Source organism: Myotis brandtii, unplaced genomic scaffold, assembly GCF_000412655.1.
Source record: "Myotis brandtii unplaced genomic scaffold, ASM41265v1 scaffold504, whole genome shotgun sequence".
NCBI classification, from domain to species: domain Eukaryota; kingdom Metazoa; phylum Chordata; class Mammalia; order Chiroptera; family Vespertilionidae; genus Myotis; species Myotis brandtii.
Window position 1 is genome coordinate 2,058,774 of NW_005369217.1, and position 18,110 is coordinate 2,076,883.

Genomic DNA, 18,110 nt, shown 5'->3' on the forward strand with positions numbered 1-18,110 from the left:
AGGCCGGGCTGAGGGACGCCCCCCTCCCCCGAGTGCACAAATTTTTGTGCACCAGGCCTCTAGTTATAATATAATGGCCATTATAAGTATAGCACTTTCCTGAGTTCTGTGAGTTACTCTAGTTAATTATTGAATCTGAAGAGGTTGTGGGAAATTCTGCCTGAATTTGTAGTAGCCAGACTCTGCCATAATTTTTAATCTCTTGAGTTATTTTTTAGATTTTTCCTCTTCCATCCTTTCCATCTTGGCTGAAAAAATCTGTTTTGTTTTTTTTTTTTAGCTCTTTATATGTAGAGCTGCTTTTTTTGGATGAGTATGTCAGTCACTGTGCTGTAGATTTTATGCATATTTTACTTAATCTTCATGGCAACCCCATGAGTTAGGCTGTATTTTCAGATTTTACATGGAGCTTGGAGAGATCATTTGTGCACAGCTAGTAAATGGCAAACTGGAATTTGCATCCCTGTCTGACTCCAAAGCTGTTATTTTGTACTGTCTCTTCCACCCCACTCTCCATCATAACTAGTTCTTCCTAGTTATGGCTTTGTTTTTTGTTGTTGTTTTATTTTTTTGCTTTTGAATCTGATATCTATAGCCCATTCACTCTTTTCTAAATTACACAGGCATTTGAGTATGCTTGCTCATGTTCACTCATCCTCTTTGTCTCCATCCCCCTTTCTCTTTTCCCTTTTCTCTTCCTCTCACTCTTCTTCCCACTCCATTCATTCATGCATACACACTTAATATTTGACTCTATGAAATTCTTATTATCTTTCATTGAAATGCTTTAAAAATTTAGTTTCACTGTAATATAGAAAACTCTGTACCTTTGTCTGAGGTCATTGAATTCCTAGTCACTATTTTGGATAAGAATCATCAATCTATCTGAAGTTCTAACTGATGCTCAGAATTGTAGTTCTACACCAAATTCTGCCATTAGCTTAATCTGGAGTTTTAGGCAGGTCACTTCTCTTTGAGTGTTGTTTTCATGTCTTTAAAGTAGAAATGACTAGATTTGGGATTATAAAGAGGAAAGAGTTTAAAAAATATGAAAAATTATTATGAATGTTCCCAATTTATTATTAGCCTTTAGTAGACCCTCCTTATCTTCAGTCTGTAACTGATTGCTGCTGAAAAGGGAAAATCAGTTTATATCCCAGATGATACTTGGTTGTTCAGCTATATTTCAGGAAGAGAGACTTGATTACTGGATTCCTTTATAGACATGTGGCATTTGGGTGGACAAAAATGGATGTGGTCCATTAAAAATGAAGAGCATTTTGCCCTGGGTGGGTATCTCATTTGTAGCATCGTCCTGATACACCAACATTGTGGGTTCGATCCCCAGTCAGAGCTCATACGAGAAGCAACCAATGAATGCATAAATAGGTGGAACAATAAATAGATGTTTCTCTCTCTGTCTTTCTCTCTCTCAAATAATTTTATTCTTTTAAATGAAGAACATTTTTTTTGCTTGTTCTACCATTTGATTACCTGAATAAAGTGGACTTTCAACTATTTGTCTCCAGAAGAGTCAGAGAATCAGCAGGGGTTTGAGATCTCAATAATTTCTGTTGTAATAAATAGAGCCTGTGTGAAATGGCACTGTATTGTGATTACAACATATGGCCCATTTTGAAATTTGCCAGGGTATGTGGGTGGGGCCCTACAGAAAGGTTAAGTGCTAGCGTATACCCCTTATGTTTTTACTTGATTGTCTATTGCCATTATAGGAATGGAATGCGAGAAACAAAGATTCTATCCGAAGAGCAGTCGAGCACAGCAATGTGGTCATCAATCTTGTTGGGCGAGACTGGGAAACCAAGTAAGTCTTGACTCATTTCTTTGTGTAAGCTGTCTTAGGGTTCAGTAGACACTTATTGGGCACTGTTTGTATGTTAAGCATTGTTGTGATGACATTTTAAATTAGTTCATCAATAAGCAACCATTTACATACTAAGCATTTGCACACACATCCCTTAGGGGATTTAGTTGCATAAGTTTGGTATAAATAAGCAGTGTGATGTGCGGCCCATAAGAAGTATGTATGGATTGTGTCAGTGTGGTCAGTGTGGTCCGTGTCATCAACTGGACAGGATGACCAATACTGGTCCTGTGCTTGGATCTTTCCAGCTGGGATGGGGTTTGGTAGGAGAATTTTGCCTGTTCCACTGTCAACAAGGTGACCATTGGGTTTTCCAGTGTGGCAATGTTCTAGATCTGTTCTCCATATTGTTAACTGAAGATGGCATGAGTACTGGTTTGAACAGTTCTTGTGTGAGTTGTTTATCAACAACTATTGTTTAAAACCTGTAGTTCCGCAAAACTTTGTTCAGACCTGTTTTTGTAGCATTTACTAAAGTTTGACTTAGATTTGTTTATATATGTCTACCTCATCAAATGCTCTTAAGTTCTTTGATGACTTGGAGGGTCTTAGTCAGCATTATACCTACCATAGTGACTAACACAGTGTAGAACAGAGTAAGCATTTAGTTAATGTTGTTGGATTAAACTGGTGACTGTCTGTTCTTTTTAACCCTGAGAGAAACAAAGGTCTAGAATAAAAAGTGATTTCCCTGGTCCCAGTGCTTTCCTCATCCCTACCCAAACAGTGCAGCCAGATTTTTTTCAAGGCCCTCAGCCTTGGAATTCATTGAGGACACAGAACATTATGCTGATTTGTAACATTAGTAAACCTTGAATTATATATATAGTAATAAACAGTGAGCAGTAAAATAAAAGTAAGTTTCATTTTGGGTGAAATCATTGCTGTTTTACAGTTCAGTTATTATGAATTCTAGCACTAGTATGAAAATCAGACAGAAAGCTTTGAAATCCTGAGTTAAGTGTTCTTAGCAGATCCCATTTTCTTTTCTTCTAGAAACTTTGATTTTGAGGATGTTTTTGTGAAAATTCCCCAAGCAATTGCTCAGGTGTCCAAGGAAGCTGGAGTTGAAAAACTTATTCACATTTCACATCTGAATGCCGATATTAAAAGTACTTCTAGATATCTGAGAAATAAGGTAAGTAACAAGTTGATTTGGGAAGTGATTCACAGAGCTGGAGTTTCCTGGCCCCTTTAAAACATGAATTAAGTTTTTACTCAAGGTTTCTCATCGACATATCCAGGATTAAAAGGGGTTTTTAATCCTCCATACCAGAATTAGATTTATGTGTGAGGGAGCGTGTGCATGTGCATTGTGTTCTGCCATTTTGGTCGAGTGCCTTCTATTTGTAGGGAACTATGCTAAGGGGCTTCAAAGATGGATAGACTATATTATTACCCTCTAAAATGCAGGTTCTTGGGTCATAGTAGAATTACACAGTAAACAAAAATGGTAGAGTATGACTCCTGCCTGAAAGAATCTTACCTGTGTCACCTACCAAGGTTACATGATCATCTTTTTTTCTCAAACCCCTTGTATAGTTATGACCTTGTGCTACATCTGAAGGGTTGATATGAAGACTGAGAATGACCAGAGGTCCTTGACAGTGGCTCCAACTTTTTGACCCACTGCATTCCTTTATTGAACAAATTGTTTATGAAGCATCTACTATGTGCTACATTGTATGAGGCATTGGAGATATAGGAGTAAATAACACAGACATGGTCCATTGAATTAGGCATTGGAGATATAGGAGTAAATAAAACAGACATGGTCTTAGCGTTTAGCCCATATCTAGTTTCTAGTTCATTAAGGAAAATAATTCCCGGTGTACCAGGTATTACAAAATAGCGAACTGCTGTAGGAGCCTATAATGGAGGAGAGAGGGCGCTTTAAATTACTAGCATCAGAAGATTCAGCGTAAACTGTCTTAAACAAAGGGGAATTTATAGGTTCACATATCTGAAAAAGCCAGCAGTAGGAAACCTTAGCCACATTGCTGCCAAGGTTCATCAGGGCTTCAGCTTTGTTTCTCTGTGATTCTGTGTGTGTGTGTGTGTGTGTGTGTGTTTCGTACTCACAAAACTGCCTGACAGCACCCTAGGCTTCATATTTTCATACTACACTAGAGAGAGAAAGAGAAAGTTCACACTGCCTGCCTCTGCCCTGGCATTTATAGAATCATCTGAATTCATGATTGTTTGGAAGCGACAGGGCAGGGGAAGTTAGCGGTGAGAAAGAGGGAAGAGTCAAATATGTCCAGCTCTTTGGCTTAAACCACTGGGTGGACAGTGGTGCTATTGAATGAGATGAGAAACATTTGAGACTAAGCTTTAGGGCAGTGGTTCTTGACCTTAGCTACACATTAGAATCACTGAGGGAGCTTTGAAAAATCCTGATGCCCAAGCCACACTGAGACCAATTCAAATAGAATCTATTGGAATACAATTTGGCATCAGCATTTTTAAACTCTCCCTAGGTAATTTCAGTGTGCAGCAAAGATTGAGAAATACAATTTCTGGAGAATGGTAGAGGATGATTCAGTTTTAGACGTGGGTAGCATTTCAGATGTGTGTCAATCATCCAGGTAATGTGGATGAATGGGATTTATGATCCTGCAGCTCAGAAGAGAGGTCTGGTTCGAGGCATAAATTAGGGAGTCACCAGCATTTGTTGATAATTGAAGTAGTTGGAGGGGATAAGATGACCTAGTGTGGAAACATGGATTGAGAAGAGAGCTTTGGACTGGTCCCAGAGGAATACCAGTGATTAGTGGTCTGGTAGATGAGGACTTGGTAGTCCTCATCAAAACAAACAAAAGACTTAGAGCAGGGGTGGGCAAACTTTTTGACTCGAGGGCCACAATGGGTTCTTAAACTGGACCGGAGGGCCGGAACAAAAGCATGGATGGAGTGTTTGTGTGAACTAATATAAATTCAAAGTAAACATCATTACATAAAAGGGTACGGTCTTTTTTTTTTTTAGTTTTATTCATTTCAAACGGGCCAGATCCGGTCCGCGGGCCGTAGTTGGAAAATTATTTTTCTTTTAAGGTAGAAGATCTTTGTTTAAAAGACATTGTTTTAAATGCTGGTGGGATGGTGCTGGTAAAGAGACTGAGACTGAAGATACAGGAGAGAGAAAATGGGGCAGGTTCCTGAGAAAGTTAAAGGAGGTGAGCTCCAAAGCATTGGTGGTGGCACTGCTCCTCTGATGTGGTGAGAAAGAAGGAGAAAATGTTGGTTCATGCACCTCAGTTTGTAGATTAAGTGCTGAGAACTGAGATGGTTTTTTTCCTGCGGTATATCTTCTCTTTGCATTAACAGGTAATGTCATTTACTGGAAGGGAAAGGAAAATAAAGGAGAAATTTGAATAGAATAGAAAATGTTTGAAATTGTCACATGGGAGAGTAAAGTAATTATAAGAAAACACTATATGTGGGAAATGTTAAGGACCCAGTTAAAACTGGTGAATTGACAGTCATGGGTCACTTAGAATTACATTCTGAGAAATGCGTTGTTATGCCATTTTGTCTTACGAACATTGTAGAGTGCACCTATACAAACCTAGATGGTATAGCCTATTGCTCTCAAGGCTACAAGCCTGTACAGCATGTTACTGTACAAACACACAAGATTAAATCAAGAACAAGTGAAAATATAAGTAGAAAGAGTACACATTAAAATAAAAATATAGTATAGTAAATATATAAATAACAGTTTTTTGTTATCATTATCAAGTATTATGGACTGTACATAATTGTATATACTATTTTATATGACAGGCAGTGCAGTAGGTTTGTTTACATCAGCATCACCACAAACATGTGAGTAATGCATTGCACTAAGTTGTTAAGATGGCTACCCCATCTCTAGACGATGGGAATTTTTTTTAGCTCCATTGTGATCTTAGGGGGCTTAGTGTATGTGATCTGTTGCTGACCAAAGTGCTATGTGCGCATGACTGTATAGTGGTACCAATTTCGCATTTTTATTTATTTAATTTCTTCCAACTCTGAAGGCAGAAGGAGTTCATGGCTCAGAGGAGGAGAGTGATGGGGTTCTCCCAGGGTTGGTATTTTGCCTAGTGGGTGGAGTAGTGGACAAAATGACAAGGCATTTTACAGTATTGGTAAGAGAGTGATTGAGAAGTTGGACTGTGGAATCTAATCAGAGACAAAGGATGTTTGGAGGGGTTGATATAGAGGAAAGCAGAATCAGTGGACTAGAGTTTCTGAAAAGGTTGAGAAACAGATTATGTCAGGAATAGAAAAGCAAGAACAAGCAGGCTGGGAGTGTAGGAAATTGTTCTCTGAGAGGAAGGTGTCTTCATTTAGTTTCAGAAGAAGGGCACTTCCAGTTGTTGATATGGTCTGTGTCCTGACCGAGTTGAGAGTGCAGAGGTGGACTGAAGAGGTGGTTATTGGAGTTGAGAAGCTCAAGAAACAGAGATGCAAGTCCACTTGGACATTGATGTCACCCACAGTGGTGGTGTAGGTGGAAAGAAAATTGGGGTGGAAAAGAAGATTGATATCTGCATTGAGCAAGAGACCTTGTCTAGGAGGTGAATAGATGACAATAAGTGAGGACAGGAAGATTAAGGACCTACCTGGCCAACCACACAGCTCTTTCTCTGGCAGGATGCTAAGTTGTTGACACAAACCAGAGAAACTGTAATTAGAAGGGAAAATGGAGGCTAGAAAAATTCTACTCTGATTTTTCTCCTTCTGTGTAAGCTTCCCTATAATAATTATGAGAAGAAATCCAATAAGAGCTATAAGAGACAGGGACTTTTTTTTATGTGTGATTTTAAAAAATTCTGTATAATTGAGATTTATGAACAGTACCATTACCTTAATCTGGAGGAACATATGACCTTTGAAATATAAGTAGTGTCCCAATAGTGAAAAAAATGGATGCTTTTTTTTTTACTCATCTCAGAACTCTGTTTGTTTGGTTCCTTTAGGCTGTTGGAGAGAAAGAAGTGAGAGATGCATTTCCAGAAGCCATTATCATAAAGCCTTCAGACATCTTTGGACGAGAGGATAGATACCTCAATTATTTTGCAAGTGTGTATTCTTTCTTAACTAGGGGCCCAATGCATGAATTTGTGCACCTTGAAAGGAACTGTGGGCCCTGAGGCTGCAGTGGGCATAGGAGCGGGTCTTGGCCCATCCTCTGCACTACCGCCCAGCCTCTCCTGCCACGGCCCCCGGTCACCTGTCTGCCGGTCCCCTGTCTGCCGCAACCCCACTCCCGCTGCCGCTCCCATGTGTTGCCATCAGAGCTCACACTTGCTGAGCAGGGGGAGGTGGAGAAGCCCTCAGGGGCTATTGGGGCCGGCAGCTGCTGCTCACACCCACTGACAGTGCCGAGCAATCTGGACTGGCACCGGGCGCTGGCAGTGGGTGTGAGCAGCGGCTCTGGTACCAGCAGCGGGTGCGAGTGGGGCCCAAGCCGGCAGCAGGTGTGAGCAGTGGTTGCCGGCCCCAATAACGCCTCAGGAGCAGGGGGAGGTAGAGAAGCCCTGAGGGTTGATTGGGGCCAGCAGCCTCCGCTCACACCTGCTGGCAAACACTAATCTTTTAACTATTTCCATAGTTTTGCCTTTTCCAGAATATTATATAGTAGGAATCATACAGTTTGTAGCCTTTTCATATTGGCTTCTTTCTACCTTTTTGCTGTTGTGAATAATGCTGTTTTGAACATGGGTATACAGATATCTCTTTGAGACCCTGCTTTCAATTTGGGGGGTATATATCCAGAAGTGGAATTGCTAGATCATAGGGTAATTCTATTTTTAATTTTTTTAGGAACTGCCACACTATTTTCCATAGTGGCTATACTAGTTTACATTTCTAAGTACACAAGGTTCCAATTTTTCTCTTTTTTCATCAACACTTGTTATTTTCTGTTGTTTTTTTAATAGTAGTATGAGGGCCCTGACCGGTTTGGCTCAGTGGATAGAGCGTCGGCCCGCGGACTGAAAGGTCCCAGGTTCGATTCCGGTCAAGGGCATGTACCTTGGTTTCGGGCACATCCCCAGTAGGGAGTGTGCAGGAGGCAGCTGAATCGATGTTTCTCTCTCATCGATGTTTCTAACTATCCCTCTCCTTCTCCCTTCCTCTCTGTAAAAAAAAAAATCAATAAAATATTTAAAAAAAATAGTAGTATGAGGTAATATCTCATGTTTTTGATTTGCATTTCTCTAATGATTAGTGATATTCAGCATATTTTCTTGTGCTTAAGATATATAAGCTTTATATATCTTATTTGCAGAAATCCCTATTCATGTCTTTACTCAACCTTTAATTTGTTATTGTTGAATGGTGGGAGCGTTCTATATATTGTGAATAGTGACACCTAATTAGATATAGGATTTGCAGATATTTACTTTTATTCCTTAGGTTACACTCAGTTAATTTTCACTCAGTTAATTGTGTCCTTTAATGCACAGAAGCTTTTAATTTTGATATAGTCTGATTTATCTATTTTTCCTTTTGTTGCTAATGCTTTTGTTGTCATATTCAAGAAATCATTGCTAAGTCCCATTTCATGAAGCTATGTTTTCTCTTGAGGATGTTTAGATCTTTGATCCATTTTTATTTAATTTTTCTATATGATGTAAGGCAGTGGTTCTCAACCTTGGCTGCACATTAGAATCACCTGGGAATCTTTTTAAAATCCTGATTTCTGCGCCTCATCCTCCAGAAATTCTGTGTCTTTGTTATGGGGTGAGGCCACAACATTAGTAACAAAGAAACAGAATTTCCGGAGGATGAGGCCCAGAAATCAGGATTTTAAAAAGATTCCCAGGTGATTCTAATGTGCAGCCAAGGTTGAGAACCACTGCTCTAGAGTTTGTGATTAACAGATTTTTTTTAGCGCGGCAGGGAGAACCAGTGTTTGATACCAGTTGGTACAGTGGGGCCTTGACTTACGAGTGTCCCGACTAACGAGTTTTTTGAGATACCAGCTGTCTCTCGGCCGATTTTTTGCATTGAGTTGATAGAGTAATTTGAGTTAATGAGCTCCTTAACGAGCTCGGTCTCAGAACAAATTAAACTCATAAGTCAAGGCCCCACAGTATGTGGATATCCAGTTTACCTGGCACCATTTGTTGGAAAGACTTCATCTCCCCATTGAATGGTCTTGACACCTTGGCAAAAATGATTTGGCCATATATACAAGGGCTATTTCTCTCTATTCTATTCCTTTGGTTTATATGCCTGTCATTATGTCACTGTTTTGATCACCATACACTGTTTTGATTACTATAGCTTTGTCATCAGTTTTAAAATCAGGAAGTGTGAGAACCCCAACTTTGTTTTTCTTTTTCAAGATAGTTTTAGCTATTCAGAGTTCCTTAAGATTCCATATGAATTTTAAGATGGAATTTTCTCTATTTCTGTGAAAACACCATTGAGATTTTGATTGGGTTTGCATTAAATTTGTAGGATTGCTTAGGGTACTATTGATATTTTTTTTCCCTTTTTTGGTTAATCCTTGCCCAAGGATATTTTTCCATTGATTTTTAGGGAGAGTAGAAGAGAAAGGGAAAGACAGAGAAACATTGATGTGTGAGAAACATATCAATTGGTTGCCTCTAGCACAAGCCCCACCCAGGCCAGGGGGTACGTGACCTTGACAAGAATTGAACCTGGGAATCTTTGGTCCACAGTCTGATGCTCTATCCACTGAGCTAAACCAGCTAGGGCACTATTGATACTGTAATAGTATTGTCTTCTAATTCACAAACATGGGATGTCTTTTCATTCATTTGTGTCTTTAAATATTTTTGGTAATATTTCATAGTTTCCATTTTGCAGGTCTTTAGCCAACATGGTTAAGTTTTTCCTAAGTATTTTAATTCTTTTTCTGATGCCCTTATAAATAATTTCTATTTATAAAAATTTTTTGAAAAGCTTTTTTTTACCTTTACATTTAATCCATTTGGCATTTGATTTGTTTTGGTTTATGGTGAGATGTGAACCATTTCTTTTTTTCCCCAAGTAGTATTGTCTCAGCACCATACATTAAATAATATTTCCATTTTCCATGTGTTTGTGATACTGCATTTTTTATATACTAAATTCCCATTCTTTTTTTAAATCCTCACCTGAGGATATATTTTTATTGACTATAGAGTTGGGAGAGGGAGGGAGAAACAGAGAGAGAGAGAGAGAGAGAGAGAGAGAGAGAGAGAGAGAAAGAAACATCAATGTGAGAGAGAAACATTAATAGGTTGCCTCTTGTATGCACCCTGACCAGGGAACGAACCCACAACCTTTTTCGGTGCATGGGATAATGTGCCAACCAACTGAGCCACCCATCTGGGGCCTAAATTCCCATTCTTAACAGCATCTTTTTCTGGGTTATGTACATTATATCACTGATCTGTTGATTGCTATATCCTCCTTAAAATGGAGTGCAATTTAGTTTTCGAGTCCAGTCTTAGGAGTGGTCATACATTTAGCATTATAGAGTAGAAGACAAGTAGCCAAGCCATTTGACCTGTTTCCCTTTCTCTCAGTGTCCTTAAATCCAGGGTGGGGCAAAAGTAGTTTTACAGTTATGAGTATGAAAAATAATATACTAACTAATAAAGAATACAAGGATAAACTCTGTGTTTCACCTTCTCACAAATGTAAACCTACCTTTACCCCACCCTGTATTTGGTCTTTTTACTTTCCATATCTGTGGTCTGAAAAGGAAAGGGCTGCTCATTCGTTTCCTCAGAGTCACCTACATTTATTTCATTCTAGAAGCCCAGTGCACAAAATTCGTGCACTGGTGGGGAGGGGGGCGTCCCTCAGCCCGGCCTGCACCCTCTCCAATCTGGGACCCCTCGGGGGATGTCCGACTGCCGGTTTAGACCCGATTCCTCTTGCAATCCGGGACCACTGGCTCCTAAATCAGTGGTTCCCAAACTTATTTGGCCTACCGCCCCTTTCCAGAAAAAATATTACTCAGCGCCCCCTGGAAATTAATTTTTTTAAAATTTTAATAGCAATTAAACAGAAAGATATATGTATTAATGTTTCTACCTTTTTCGTAAAATATAGTAAAGAAAGGTGTAAATTAGAAACATTGAAGTTTGAAATTAAGAAACTATTGAACTCAGAATAGAAAGGTAATACAAAAAAAGTTAAAACAAATGCACCTGTGGCCATCACCGCCCCCCTGGATTGCTGCAGCGCCCACCAGGGGGCGGTAGCGCCCACTTTGGGAATCACTGTCCTAAATGCTTGCCTGCCTGCCTGCCTGCCTGATCACCCCTAATCCCTCTGCCTGCCTGCCTGATCGCCCCTAACCACTCTGCCTTCCTGCCGGCCTGATTGCCCCTACCTTGCCCCCCTGCCAGCCTAATCACCCCCACCTTGCCCTCCTGCTGGCCTGATCACCCCTATCTTGACCCCCTGCCAGCCTGATTGTCCCTAACTGCCTCTGCCCCCAGTCTAAGCCACAGTCTGGACTCCCTCTGCCGGAGGCTACCTGGCCGATTGGGAAGGTGCCACACCCATCACCCTTCTGCTGCTGCCATTGGCGGGCCACCATGGCTGCTTGAGACTCGGGTCTCGCAGCCACATGCAGCTGCCTGCGCCTCGGGCTGGCCCTCCCAGTGGCAGCCGCCATCGGGGCTTGCCTGAGCCTCAGGCAGCCGCTGCAGCTTTGTCTGGAAGGATGTCCAGAAGATGTCCACCCTAATTTGCATGTTACCCTTTTATTAGTATAGATTTCTGTTATGCAAAATGATTATGTTAACCTGGAATACCTAGAAGTGGTGGGTTTTTAGCAGCTTAAGCATTCTAAGAATAGTTCTTTCTTCTGCCAGATATGCGCTGTTTTGGTGGTGTACCTCTTGTGTCCTTGGGCAAGAAGACAGTGAAACAACCAGTATATGTAAGTACTGTGAATGAAGGTTGACCAGTTTTCTGGTTTTATCCTAATTCTGTAACTCTTGTCATTTTCTTCTTTGTCAGTTTGCTTCAACTGGTTGCTTTTCAGTTTACCTAAGAGTGACATGAATTCTCTGTGTCTTGTTCGTTCATTTAAGGAAAATGTATTGAACCCTTAATGTACTAGGCCAGGGGTGGGCAAACTTTTTGACTCGAGGGCCACAATGGGTTCTTAAACTGGACCGGAGAGCCGGAACAAAAGCATGGATGGAGTGTTTGTGTGAACTAATATAAATTCAAAGTAAACATCATTACATAAAAGGGTACGGTCTTTTTTTTTTTTTAGTTTTATTCATTTCAAACGGGCCAGATCCGGCCCACGGCTGTACTAGGCCCACTGTACGTGTCATGGGGGATATAGAGATATTAACTATATATACACACAAATTGCTCTCCTCGAGTTGGTCTCCATAAGAGACATATTAGCAAAGCAATGATCATGCAGTGTGATAAATGCTGTGACTGGGAGAGAGATTTATAGGGTTATGTGAGAGGGATACCTAATCTAGACTTGATGGTCAGGGAAGGCCTCCAAGAGGAAATGACATATCAGGTGAGACCTTAAAAATGATTAACAGTAAGTCAGTTGAAGAGGCTGGAGAAGAGTATCCTATGCAGAGGGAACAGTGTGTACAGGAACCCAGAGGTGAAAGAGCATGTTGGGTTTCATATTATATTGAACTAGGATTTCTCACTCATCTGTGGCACTATTGACATTTTTGGCCAAATAATCAGTTCTTTGTTGTAGGGGCTATTGTAGCTGTATTCCTGGCTTCTGGCCACCAGATGGCAGTAGCATCCCCTACCAACCCCCCAGTTGTGACAACTAAAACTGCCTCTAGGCATTTGCCAAATGTCCCTTGGGTGTCAAAATCACCCCAAGCTGAAAACCATAGATTTGAAACTATATAAAATTATTATTTTTTAAAGTCATATTGGTAGAATTATAGGCCAGTCCATGTGGTTTAGCCTAATAGTTTGAGATAGCTTAGTAACAGAGGAGCTTGGAGTCGTGGTGGGCAAAAGCACATCAGGAAGGCCTGACAGCCATCTATCTATCTATCTATATATATAAAAGCCTAAGCGACCGAACGACCCAATGACCGATCGACTGGTCGTTATGATGCTCACTGACCACCAGGGGGTAGACACTCAACACAGGAGCTTCCTCCTGGTGGTCAGTGCACTCCCACAGCGGGAGCGCCGCTCAGCTGACCAATGGGCACCAGACCCTGGGTTCATGATTGGCAAGTGCAGCTGCAGCGGTGCAAGCCTTTCCCGCCTCCGTGGCAGCACTACTAAGCAGCGGCAGGTGCAGCGGGGCTGAGATTAGCGGGAGCGGCGCCCGACCTGGGCTCGGGCTCCTCCCCAGCCGCCTGCTGTTTCGTGCACTACTACATTCCTCAGGGATGTCAGACTGACTGCCAATTTCGGCCTGATCCCCACAGGCCTGGCTGAGGGACCCAACTGGTGCACAAATCCGGCACTGGACCTCTAGTATAAAGATAAATACCTTTGACTAGAAAAAGTATTTTAAAACTTACAATGTGGAGATGGTTTGAGCTCTTAAATCTGTTCTTCAATAAGTTTTTGAAAACAGACATGCCATTATTTTAATTTTATCATGGGTTTGTCTCTCTGTGTGTGATTGATGTGACCTTCTTTCCTTCTCCCCTCCTTCCTTCCCTCCTTTTTTCCTTTCCTGCCTCCCTTCTTTCTTCTTTTTCTCTCCTGAATCTCTATTTCCCTCCCTCTCTTTGTCAACAATCACCTAAACATGTGTTATAATTTCTTATAGGTTGTAGATGTATCGAAAGGAATTGTGAATGCAGTTAAGGAGCCAGATGCCAGAGGGAAAACTTTTGCCTTTGTTGGGTAGGTGGTTAGAGTTTGACTTTAAAATTGTGTTACCTGTTAAAATGAAGGACTCATCATAATTCACAGCAACAATTTCAAAACATGTCACTCACTAACAGATTTATTCATTGCATTTTTATAGTTTCTTTCTTCTATGTATTTATTCCAGAAACCTACTCCCTTAGCCCTTAGACCAGTGTGTCTCAAAGAGTTGTCCAAAGGCCATCTTATCAGAATCTTCTGAATGCTTATATTAAACCAGAATGTGAAGGAACCTGGGAATCTGCTTTTTAATAAGTGATTTTTCTGTCACTAAAGGCTGACAACCACTTCCCTAGAGAATTATATTTACGTAGTCCCGTGACCACCACAGATGGTTTTGTATCACTCTAGTGATGTTTTTAATATATAAAAGGATATTACTGTAAATGCTAAAACACAAAATACTTTTAGGGAGTAAGTACAGTTGCAAAATCAAATTAATGTTGCTAGAGTATCTTAATGCCCCCAAAAGTTGAAAATGGCTGGTTTAGGGAACATTTGTTAACACTGTGCAAGACTGATCTTTTGTTATATGCTCTCTTTGTTGAAGTTTGCTCTCCAGAAAAATGGGGCACAGTTTAACTGACTTTCCTGAAATTGTTAAATTATGACATAGATAGGTTTAGAACCTTTATACTGAATTGACTAAGTCTAAAAAACTAAGACTTAATCTGTCAAGTTCAGAAGTACCAGATCCATCTAATAATTGGCTCAGAACCCCATCATTTTGTGAAGAAAACTAGTGGTACCTGATGTTTTGTGACATGTGGGGATCTGATTCAACAATGAAGGGATAGCCTAATTCCTAAGAAATATTTGATTCTACAAAAAAGACACTTTTCTCTCTCAACCAGATGCATAGTATTTATTTCCAGGATTATGAATTCATACATTTTTATGTTTCACTATTATTACAAGTTTAATTTAGTTAAAAATGGTTTTTTGGTGCATGAAAAGACTGTAGTGTGTTTCCATGTCAACCAGCTGCTGCAGGATGTATGTCTCTCTTCAAATTCCCAGTTTGGTACATTAGCATGCAATTATATGACCTAGACTAGAAAAATCACTTACAAAAAGATGTGTTTAGCACAGGTTTTGTAAAACACAAGATTCAAACACATCAGGCTTTAGTTAGGTACTTAGAGCAGGCTACTAAGGAACAGATGAACAGAAATGATTTTACAAACTTTGCTTGCCTACTGCTCAGTGGGGATGACTCTGGGATAAGTTAGCCATTTTCTGTGGTTTGCCCTGCCCCTTCAGTCTCTTTGCTAGGCTCTGGTAAGTCATACTTGTTTGGCACAGTGATGGGTCAAGTAATGCTAGACTTGGCAATGTAGGCATTTTTCCTTGTGAAATTATAAAAATGCATCTATATTTCTCTTTTGCCTCTTCAGTTCCAGGGGAAAACTTTGCTTGTTTCCTTGACACTTTGAGGTTAAGGCATAAGCAGAAGACCTGAATTTTGCTTCTAGTTTTTTCATAGTTACTAATTATATGATACTGGCCCATTCTGCTTATTCATTTAATAACTACCTATAGACACACACACACACACACACACACACACACACACACACACCTGTGAGAACTGATAAGTTCAGCAGACCATAAGGTATAAGATCAGCACGTAAAAAATCAGTTTTCTATGTTAGCATATGAACAATCTAAAATAAAATTAAGAAAATAATTTTATTCAAAATAGCATAAAAAAGAATAAAATACTTAGGTGTAAATTTAACAAGAGAAGTAGAGACCTATACACTGAAAATTATAAAACATTGCTAAGGGAAGTTAGGGAAGACCTAAATAAATGGAAAGACATCTCATGTTCATGGACTGGAAGAATCAATATTGTTAAAATGACAATTTCCCCAAAACTGTTCTATATTTTCAACTTAATCCTATCAAAATTCCAGCAGGCTTTTTTTGTTGTTGCAGATACTGACAAATTGATTCTAAGTCTACATGGAAATGCAAAAGAAGCAGAGTAGCTGAAACCATTTTGACAAAGAATTATAAGGTTGTAGCAGTTAAGCTTCTTAATTTCAAAACTTACTATAAAGCTGCAATTATCAAGTGTGGTACTGGCATAAAAATAGACATATAGGTCAGTGAAACAGACTTGATAGTCCAGAAGTAAACCTTATGGATGGTTGCTTTTTGACAAAGGTGCCATAACAATTCAAAGGGGAAAAGATAGTCTTTTTAACAAATGGTACTGGTATATCCAAATGCAAAAAGATGAACATTGACCCTTACTTCACACCATACATGAAAAAAATTAAGTCAAAATATATCAGAGACCTAAATGTAAGTATTAAAATTTTTGGACTATAAGTAAAAATCTTTTAGACCTTGGGTTAGGCAAAGATTTTTTTTAGATATGACAAAAGCATACTTCATAAAAGAAAAAATGGATAAATTAGACTTAATCAAAATTAAAAACTTTTGTATTTCAAAAACACTGTTAAGAAAATGATAAAAAGACAAGTGAGGACATCATCACTGAAAGGATGGGGTGGATCAGAGAGGTGTCTGGAAAGTCTGATGACACAGAAGAGATGGAAGTACTCCCTAGGACAGTGATGGCGAACCTTTTGAGCTCAGTGTGTCAGCATTTTGGAAAAACCCTAACTTAACTCTGGTGCGGTGTCACATATAGAAATTTTTTGATATTTGCAACCATAGTAAAACAAAGATGTATATTTTTGATATTTATTTTATATATTTAAATGCCATTTAACAAAGAAAAATCAACCAAAAAAATGAGTTCGCGTGTCACCTCTGACACGCGTGTCATAGGTTCGCCATCACTGCCCTAGGAGAACAGGAAAAGGGCACTCCTAGGAGAGAATAGTACGATTGCACAGCAACGCTGAGTCTTCCATTTGAAGGTAGTGATCAAAAACCAAAGGTGAAGCCCATTCACCCAGTTGCACTTTCTCTACATCTCTGTCTTGCTGGTGGTTTAGGCACTGAGAAGGTGAATATTTGGGTTAACCAGAGTACGGGTTTTGCTACACCAGTATAGTGGAGAGGAGGCTGGAGACAAGGTTTTGCTGAGGATATTTGCAAAGGAATGACCATGAAATCTAAGCTGAGAAGGAGACAGGCTTCAGTGTACCTTTGTGAGCAGGGGCATTTAAACCAGTCTTCAAGTCACTGTTAATGGAACACAAAGTGCTTTAGAAGAGTTGAAAAGGAAGTATGCTACGTATTAGTTTGCCCATGAGTCCAGTATTGCTTGGCATCATAAAGATTACGGGTTGTTCTTTGGCACAGCATATATTATATGCCCTGCAGTGATCTTCACATCCTTTTAGATTGGAAGAGCGCTATTTAAGGGCTTTGTCCCCTAGCTGAAATTTTCTGTCTTTTTGTTTTATTTTTTGGGTGAAAATATCAGAATAATGAGGTTCTCACTAAATTCCTTTCATTTTGCTCAGTTATCTCAGGCTTTGTGATGCAAAAGGGATTAGAAAAGTAGGTGAAGAGATATTAAAATGTATTACAAGCAACAATAATTATTAAAGCGAGGTTATACTGGTTCAAAACTATTCAGATCAGGAGAATGGAATATAAAGTCCAGAAAAAGTCTCAAGTATATGTAAGAATATGGTATGTGATAAAGACAACATTTAAAAATATGGGGGAAGGTTAGATAATTCAGTAAATGGTGTTATATCTTTATAATAATACAAAAATATATTGCTGAAGGAACTGATGTTATGGATTTAAAAATAACAACTTATTGGTAGAAGTATTAGTAAAGATATATGGAAAGTTATGTCACTGATGATTATAGAGGAATTTTCTAAATACAAAGCCAAACCATAAAATAAAAGAAATCAGTAGTTTTAAGTGAAATGTTTAGACTTTTATATGCCACAAAACACCTAACCATTAAAATGTAAAGAATAAACAATAAAAGATATTTCCAACTCTATTATTAAAATATAAAGAACTCTTAACAAATCATTCTTATAGACAGGGACCCCAGGAGGAAAAAAGGAAGTGTAAATGACCAAAAATATATAAAGAAAAAAATTAATCTTTAGTATTAAAATAATGCTAATTAAAACTTTGAGGTACCTTTTCTTACCTGGCAGATTGACAAAATTTTGTTTATTTTTTATGACTAAATTCATTTTTGGTAATGGGGTTACTAGCATTTTATGTAAATTGATATAACCTTTTCGGAAGGCAGTTTGGATACCTACACTAATAAAAGACAAACATGCAAATTGACCGTACCTTTGCTACACCTTAATCCACGCCCTCCAGCCAATCAGAGCAACTATATGCAAATTAACCCAACCAAGATGGCGGCTGGCAGCCACGGAGCTGGAGCAAGCAGGAGGCT

The 18,110-nt window shown here is 39.3% G+C and overlaps 1 protein-coding gene across 1 annotated transcript in view; it reads left to right on the plus strand.

Moving 5' to 3' along the window:
* NDUFA9 (NADH dehydrogenase (ubiquinone) 1 alpha subcomplex, 9, 39kDa) overlaps window positions 1–18,110 on the plus strand; it is a 42,533-nt gene that overhangs the window by 16,806 nt on the left and 7,617 nt on the right. The window contains exons 4-8 of the mRNA XM_005877016.2: window positions 1,734–1,825; window positions 2,882–3,023; window positions 6,853–6,955; window positions 11,722–11,789; window positions 13,644–13,720. Coding sequence (XP_005877078.1) covers window positions 1,734–1,825; window positions 2,882–3,023; window positions 6,853–6,955; window positions 11,722–11,789; window positions 13,644–13,720 — 482 coding nt within the window. The remainder of the gene's footprint in view (window positions 1–1,733; window positions 1,826–2,881; window positions 3,024–6,852; window positions 6,956–11,721; window positions 11,790–13,643; window positions 13,721–18,110) is intronic.